Below are 8,999 nucleotides of genomic sequence, written 5' to 3'. Positions count from 1 at the left end.
AGTTCTGTCTCAGAGGACCAGGAACATTATTAAAGGTGTGGTGGTGGTGCAGTTAGGTTTGCTGCAGCTGTGCTGTGTAAAGCAAATACATTCAGAGCAGCATTCCTGAGCACTCAGAGGGCGTGTGCCGAGGGACAGTGGCCAATAGAGCTTTCTAGAGTTAAGAATCCTTTGTGGGCAACTGTGAAGTCCCTTGAAGAAAAACACCATATAAGACTTCATGAACTCCCCTGTGGTGGCAAGACAATTCAAATGTTTCCTGCTTTTGTCTTACCTATTCCTAGGGAAAGTCATCACCATTCTTTATCATGGATGAGGTAAGTTGTGACAGACAGCCTCTGGGATTCCGGAAAAGAACAGTGGGAGTGAACAGGTAACAAGCATATACGCATTAAGATACCTATGATCTTGTTTTGTTTTCTAATTCTTATTTGTGGAATCTGCCAGTATACAGTGATAAAGTTTATGACAGAAATGAAACCAGGAAATGAAAATGTGAAAATTCCTGATTACAGACATTCTACAATGAACCTTGTTTGTAAAGGCAATAAAATGAAATACAACATAGAGATAATCTGGTCCAGGAACTGCGTATTAAAGAATAAAAACAGAATCAACCTCTGCACCATATAAAAATTCAGTGTTTTGCTGTAAATGCGATTTGCAGTTCTCGTTAAACACAATGTACTTAATCTCTTTCTCTAATTGAAGGACCATTACTTTAATTCATCTAATATTGATTCAACATCTTTTAAACTACATCAACTTCACCTACAGGTCCTGTATAAGTCTTTGATCGAATTTCATTAGCATATATTTAAAGTAACATCCATGTTGTGCAATTCATTTAGATCATTTCTTATATTCCTTGAATCATGGGGAAATGGAAGGCTTAAAAAAAAAAAGCTTGCCTTGATGTTCTTAACAATAAATTGAAATCCACACAGGCCTAATAATACTTTCTTTGTAGGTTTTCAGCCCTTAAAGTGCTACATTGTTGATTTTTGTTCTTTTTCTGATGCATATAGATTCTGAAATACTAGCACAGCATCTGCCATATCTCAAAGGTACTACAGGTAAGCTGCAAGTGGCAATTTCTCCCTTCCAGCTCACTCTGCCTTTTATTCCAGACACAGGGCTGTCATTCAGTTATGGTTCCTCAGTGGAACAGAGTGTCCTTTCTCCATTTTCCTTCCTCCTTCTCTCTGGCATTAACTGATTTCCCCGGCTCTTTAAATGGAAGCTGATGCTGAAGAGAACAATGAAAGAAAACCACCTGAGTACACTGTGATGCGGTAACCCTGTGCTACCACAAGTAGAAGTAAGGCAATTTGCTGTTATGAAGGTGAACTGCAGAGGCCACAATGCCTGTATTATAGGGCAAGGTTTGGGATGGAAGGGGAATCTCTGGGCATGGTGCCCATAGTAGGTTTTGGGAAAGGAGTTGAAGGAAACTTATTTCCTACATGGTGCTGTAAATATATTAATTGGCATAAAATATAGAGAAGTCAATTGTCAGCCTTTATACAGCTTTGGTTCCTGTATAGGACACACTTCTTTCCTTTGACAAGTTTTCCCCATTTCTGGACTGGTGTGGAATTCAGTTTCATCTACCTTTTGAGACAAGGCATTGCAGTGCCTAACTTCCACCTCCCAATATTCCAACCCCCACAGCAGTAACAATGGTCTTGCATGCAACACAGCTGATAGGGTAAACTGCACAGAACTATGGATGTAAACAAAACCTTTTATTAACAGTCAACTTTTCACAGAATCAGTTGAATACATGTAACAATGTATTTACAAAACAAGCAACACACTATTTGCAGACACCTTTTAAATGCCATCATCAGTTAGCTGATTTTTTTTTAAGATCCCAGTATTGCACATATCAGCTTGATGATCAACCATCTAACCATAGATATCAGTTTATGAGACACAATTTGAATAAGCTTAGACTACCAGGCAAACATCCCAGATCCCCAAATTTAGCTTAAAATTGGCAACATCAACAAATTGCACTGAAAGCCCAATAAAAACCATCTAGTAAATGTTCACTTAGAAACTTAAAGCAGACTAATTCTCTGTAATAAGCAAAGTAGGGAGTGGGGGGTGGGTCCCTGATCACAGTCAACCACCAGCACTGAAAATCCTCTCATTACGAACAATAAGAGTGAAAGGATATGGTACTCTTCATTTCACCCAATTTTGACGTTATGGGAGGCATGCTGATATGCCTATTGCACTACCAGAGCCTTGATGGGTTAAAAAATGGAGTTAGATCTCTGCTCTGCTAAGTTAAGGTTGGTATGTATTATAGCGTAACTGACTGCTTGATTCAATGTTTGCAGGTATGTCTGTTTGGAATGGGACCATTGTCCACAAAAGGATACTGCATTAAGCAGAACACTCTCTACATAGTTGTGGTTAGTGATTTGGGACTGTACTGCGTAAGACAAACATGAAGCAAGTTTAATACCAATTACTTGTTTAGGAGTGTGGGAGAATTGAATCTCAAATTCTTCACCTTTCTAGCCTCTTCCTGAAAGCACCAACTATTCAGAGGATGCAGGCAGGCAGATGCTCTTACACTCAAGCTTGAATTCAACCCACTGATGTGCATATCTGGAGTGGGGCTCAAGGCTGCAATTCTGTATGTATTTCTTAAAATAGAGATTTTTTAAATTGAAATCAAAGGGACTTACTTCTGAGTACAGAACTGCACAGCACAGAATCGGGAAAGAAACTTGAATGTTTGTTGTCACAAGAAAATTTAAAGCAATTTTTGAAATCACAACTTCTACTTTAAAAGCATAAATAAAAGTTTGTAGTCCTTAAAGGCATCACAGGACATTTATATACCATGATTCAGTATGCATAAACCAACAATTTACAAATATAATCATTGGATTCATCCACCAGTATACACAAGACGGCATATAATCCATATGCAACAGAAGACTAGCGCTCACACAATGATAAGACAGGGATACGGAAAGGTTAAAAAAAATTACACAGGTAAACAGATGCACAATACATGATGCACAATTCAAAAACTCTAAGACAGGAGTGTTATGCACAATTCAAAAACTCAGACGGGGTAGTGCTAGACCACTTACAGTTCTCTGTCAGAAGCAAGGGCATAGAGGCAAACATGCACAACACCATTCCTTAGTAAGTGTTGTTACAAGGCACAAGGGTCCAGTGCTTGCATATGAATTAACTGAAAATATAACACCACAGCAGTACTTGGTAACTTGGCTCTTTCAGTGGACTAGTATAAAAGTATCTATTGAAAAGGTTGCTAGAATGCAAAAAGCACTGCTGCCACTCAGACCACAACTGATATAATTCTCCTTGAGTGAGAGCTCAGTTTGTACAAGTTTAACAAACTGTGACTCAAAATGTATCATGCATGGGCACTTAAAGCTGCAGTCCTGTGCATATTTTTAAGAATAAGTCCCACTGAGCAAAATGAGGTTTCCTTACAGATTGAGCTAAGCACAAAGAGGCTTTATCTACATATTTTTGCCTAGAAGTCATAGCCTACAAATTAAAATGTCTGGAATTTAATCCAACAATACTAAAACAATACTTGGAGTTGGTTAAAAGGGAATTGCATATAAATACAGAACAGAGGATGCCATCCCAATGTTCCAGATTTACAAATAAAACCTTCCATGGGTACAGTTGCCCACCAGGGGCTTAAAATATCTTGTGTTTTTGCTCCCTGCCAGGCAGTGGCGTAGCGTGGGTTGTCAGCACCCGGGGCAAGGCAAGTAATTTGCGCCCCCTAACCCGTGGATTTGCGCCCCCTAACCCGTGGATTTGCACCCCCTAACCCTAACCCCCAGATGTTGCGCCCGGTGCGGCCGGCCCCCCCTGCACCCCCCACGCTACGCCACTGCTGCCAGGAACTACAAAATCATAGACTCAGTGCAGTTGTAAAGATGGCTGGTCACCTGTGTACCAGAAGTTGCCAGAAGTTCTGTTCTGTTGATATCCTTGCAGACATTCAGGGCTTGCCCCACAGTCTCCTCAAATGACAGGTCAGAGTTACATAAGTAAACATGCCACTTCTTAAAAATTTAACCCCTCTCATTGCTCTGGCTGCAATGGGTAGAGTGCATAATAACAGCAGACAAAGCTGTTTGTGTAATCTTCATCTCAACTGGACTTGACAAAACGCAACCCAAGGTACTGTGCAACTACAGCCACTTATTTCATTTACATCTGTGCCAAGTCACTGCAGCTCAGTGTTCATTTAAAAAAAAATGATTCTACACAATTTAAAATAACTAGTGTGACAAGCTAAAAAACCCACACATTTAATTTGTTAATACATTTAAGTTTGACACGGATGGCATTTTTTGTCAAGCAGAACTGTGATGTGTTGGACTTGATTTGCACTGTTTGCTGCCTGTTTTACAACCACTGCAGTTCATTATACACTAACACAAACATATTTTAAATATGAATCTATCGCAAATCCTCCATTTATATTTACAAGAACACTTATAAATAAGCAGCAGAGTGTTTATGCTCAAACAATGAGAAAGTGTTTTTGGCTAAATATGTAGATTTTTTTGGTGACTGCAATGTCTCTTTGGCATATCTAATATACACTATATAATATTATTTGTCTTAACTGTACATCATTTCGGGGGGGGGGGATGACAGTATCTTAGCAGACTGAGCACATCACAAATAGAAAGAAAGAAAATGTAAGCCAGACCGATTCAAAATTTGAGGAGGATGCTAAATTCAGTCTGGTGCTGAATACTTTTTGTCACACCACTCTCCAAACTCTCTTCAAAACCCCATAGGTTATGCACAGACCCTTATAATATATGCACAAAGCAGAGAATGGGCAGTAGGGCAATGGTGACCGAAACCCTGTCTCTGAGCATGGAAACCTTTGAAATTAGGTTCAATAAATAGAAATTGGGCTAACAACTTACATTCTGCAGACAGCACCCTTAGTACCTTAGTTTTTCCTGCAGACCTCTCTGCTGGAACAGCCCATTAAATATGGGGTGTGCATAGGCTCTAAGATTTGCTTTGTATCTGTACATTTTAAAAACTTACAATCTGCTTCTAAGTCATTCTGTGCTCTGTTTTCTTCAATCTGTTTTTTTTCCCCCCAGTTCAGAGCTGCTCTGTATAAAATGAAGCTGTGTGCTCCCGATTTACTATAATGGGGAATCTAAAGTGAATCTAAAAACCTTCCTCCCACCTTTGACCAAAATGGATGAAATTTACATGCCCAGGAGCTCCATCAGAGAGATTAAATCTGCCAAATTGCAGACAAAGAGGTCCAGGGACTTTTATTATTCACTTTCCTCCATAATGCTCTACTGGATAAGTGCAGGGAAATGGGAGTTTGTCTCTTTCTTACCATAAAACAATTAAGTGATAGCCAAATGGTGTATATTCTTACCTGAACATTATTTTAACATTTGCAGCTTCACCTCAGCCTTTCTTTCTGGCTGAGCAAAGAAGACAATTGAGGAGCAAAGTGGCTGCAAGTTCCTCTCTGGGGGTCTGCATAGTTTTGGCAAACCATGCTATTATAAATGCAAACATTGAATTATTCAGCACAGAAAAGCAAAGAAACAGAGCAACAGAACCCCAGGAGAGGGCCCTATCTGATTTGGGGGAAATTACTGATATCATGTGTCAATGAAAAAAAGGAGGAAACCCCCAAACCCTGCAATTCTCATTGTTCTATTCCTGGAGCCATTGCACACCCCTAGTATCTGCATAACCTTCTTGTTTGTTACCCAATATCTGTATAAGTTTCTTATTTGCTATAAGCACCATTCTTTTCTTGTTTCGTTTTTTCAAGACAGATACTATGAATCTAATCTGGGCATTTTGCCCACTAATCTAGCTCTTTTCTTTGCCAAGGATATGAGTACTGTTCCTTCATTGATTGGGATCTTTTACCATAGTGTTTCAAAGAAGATAATTTGCTCTTTTGCCATAAGAAATGAAACCGAAGCACACAAATGTATAAAACAACATAATCTTTAGCTCACATGCTAGACACAGCCTGGGATATTTGTTCCAATACTTAACAGTCAAGAATAAGCTTCAAAGTGCAAGTACTTTATGTCCAACATGCTTCATGTTTAGTGAATTCAGAATTCAGCAAGTGTTTGTTTCTCAAGGTTCGTATTGCATTGAGCAAAACACCTTGGAAGTTTGCAAAACTTGCTCCTGACCAGCTACTAATGCACAAGACTGAGTTTGAAAGCTGATACTTTCATAATACCTGTGAATTCACTGATAAGATACATTATGCTACATAACTTACACTACTAGCATTTTCACATCTTTTTTTCCTTCACAAGTGCATGTAAATAAGGCACTATGCAGTGTGGGGCAAACTTGGGTATAAAAACGTAGCAAAACTTCAAAAATACTTGCAGGAACTTAAAATTATATAACAAAACACTGCCTGTAACACCTTCTAGCTAAGTCTACATGCACAGTTTACACTAAATAAACTTTATAAATTTGCAAAATTGTCTTAAGACAAAAAAAAGGAACTGTTTCTCTTCTTAGCAACATTTAAAAAAACCATTATTTCTAAGCATTACGGATTTGGCTACATTAATGTACATAACCTTTCATTCATTAAATATTATGAATAGATACTCTGTACAAACACAGAGATCTAGTATTAAGGCATATTCACAACAAATGGCTTTGTTTACAATTTATCCCTGTAGATAATTTACTCAGGGGTTTTGAAAAATATGAAATCATTTTTAAAAATTTCAGAAATAATGACTTCAGATCCCAAATAATACTACTACAATCACAGGTAAAACTCCAGATTACCTCAGTGGATCTGGTCTTGATAAAGTATATTTCCAATTCAATATCATACTAATTTTAGGAAGAATCTGGTCATCTTTCTAACTCTCACTAATCATGTAAGAATAGAAAATTATTTTATTTTATTTTAGGAACTCTGAGGTATAATTCCTTAAACTTCCCTTACTATTTTGGAGAAAATATGGCTGATGAAAATTATTAAGCATAGAAATTACTTATGAAAAAGTAACTGTGGGTTTTAATTTTTGTTAGGTCACTATAGTTACTGAACTGTTAAATCTACAAATATGTTATCTGTGCCTTAAAAATAACCTACAAAACAACCCACCTCAAAAGGTACTGAAAGGTACAGGTTTGTGCGGCAGAAATGCACACGTGATATGTGAAAGATTTTCCAAGTAATGTTCCAAAGTAATGCATGATCAAGGCCAATGTGTGAAAAGTACATGCTTTTGAATAGCCAGTGCTACCTATCAGACAAATACAGATTAGTACTTCTCTAAGTAAGGCATCCAATTTAGTTTTTTGTTTGTCTGATGTTAGCATCTTACAGTAAAGGCTCCCCAAACATTTGTGTACTTGCTGCACTAAGCCCCTTCTGCCTTAACAAGGTTAACTATGACTAGCATATTGGCAGTTCAGATCCCAGTTTCCCCAACTCTGAGAACAGGCAAACAAAAATAGGATTGAACTATAGAGCCATAGGTTGGAAGGGGCCTTGAAGCTTGGTAGGACTAATCCTACCAAGATGATGCATGAAATCCACAGCCACAGACAGCATCCCCACCGGAGTCTGTGGAGTGCTTTAATATCACTTGAAGAGCATGATGAAAAGATACAGAATTCCGTTTATGCTCTAGCATCATCAGTTGACAGTGCAACAACTGAAGGACAACACACCAAAACTCTTGGCCTTATCAGCTAATAATGATACTAATTAAATATAGGCTGGGTGAGGGAGGAACTTCCTGAGCTTCATTCAGGACGCCATCGCCACACTTACCAAGAACTGTGACTGCAAATGTGGAACATTATGAACTTTTCGCTATAACACACTTAAGACGATTCTAGTAATGAGAAACATACAGCCTTAGAAAGGCAAGGCATTTCAGCAGTGTCATGAGCAGATTCGTTTTTCAAGGTTCCACAGCAGCAAAGGTACGTAGCTTGTTGATTGGCCAACAGGAAATCCATGTTGATTCTCTCCATTTGCTTCAGTAAAATTGTTAGAACCAAAAGAGAAGCTTTCACGCATATTGAACTGCTCATCTCAGATTGGACAACCAATTTTCACAGGCTGGAATTTCACAGTCAGCTGTTCCTCAGGTTACATGACTTCTGATAACTCCACTCTCCCTTCGGTGGCAATGACTTCCTTTTCCATGCTGGCGGTGGTCCTGTTTTCACACAGCTTCTGCTTGAGTTTATTGAGTTCATACTCATGCAAGATTTTCTGAGTTAAGTACTTCTCACGCTTTATTTTGGCTTTCACTTCAGCCGGGACATCAGGAATCATCCAAGCCACAAAGAATTTGACAATGAAAACAACATGCTGCAAGGCAGGGGAACAATGCAAAAATAGGAGGATGTATGCAAAGAACTATGCAAGCAAGGTATTTCATCAAACAATTGTTATTCCCTGTCCTAAACACTTGCAATGCAGACTTTCTAGGCTTGAGCTCTGAGAAAGATGGTTTTGCAAAGTGATGATATCTTCCTACACCAGGCTTCCTCAACCTCGGCCCTCCATATGTTTTGAGACTACAATTCCCATCATCCCTGACCACTGGTTCTGCTAGCTAGGGATCATGGGAGTTGTAAACCAAAAACATCTGGAGGGCCGAGGTTGAGGAAGCCTGTCCTACACCTTAAAGTTGTGGCTACAAAGAGGGGGTTTTTTTGGGGGGGTCAACAATAGCATGCCATGCACACTAATTTCATCAGCTTGGGATGCATTTAGATAAATAGCACAAACTTTTGGGGGGCAAAACAACAGAGGGTTGTTTGCAGTAAAGCTTGCAAAATTCTGCAATTCTTTTATAATCTGCATATATGCAAATGGTATTCGATTCTGGATTTCTGTTTGCAACTTGTAAATCCTTTGTGTTTTGTTGTTACCTTTCTTTTAAAGCTACAATTCCATGAATCACAAC

At 38.7% G+C, this 8,999-nt stretch overlaps 1 protein-coding gene across 8 annotated transcripts in view; it reads right to left on the bottom strand.

Moving 5' to 3' along the window:
* Nucleotides 1-4,263: 4,263 nt before the first annotated feature.
* The window catches only part of ANO5 (anoctamin 5), a 65,682-nt gene continuing 60,946 nt past the window's right edge, over nucleotides 4,264-8,999 (bottom strand). For all 8 annotated transcript variants that reach the window (XM_079965268.1, XM_079965269.1, XM_079965270.1 and 5 more), the window contains one exon: nucleotides 4,264-8,398. In XM_079965268.1, the coding sequence (XP_079821394.1) occupies nucleotides 8,174-8,398 (225 nt within the window). In that variant the 3' untranslated portion in view covers nucleotides 4,264-8,173. The remainder of the gene's footprint in view (nucleotides 8,399-8,999) is intronic.

Source organism: Podarcis cretensis (assembly GCF_951804945.1).
Source record: "Podarcis cretensis genome assembly, chromosome: 1".
Classification (NCBI taxonomy): domain Eukaryota; kingdom Metazoa; phylum Chordata; class Lepidosauria; order Squamata; family Lacertidae; genus Podarcis; species Podarcis cretensis.
This window is presented reverse-complemented; position numbering and strand designations above follow the sequence as displayed.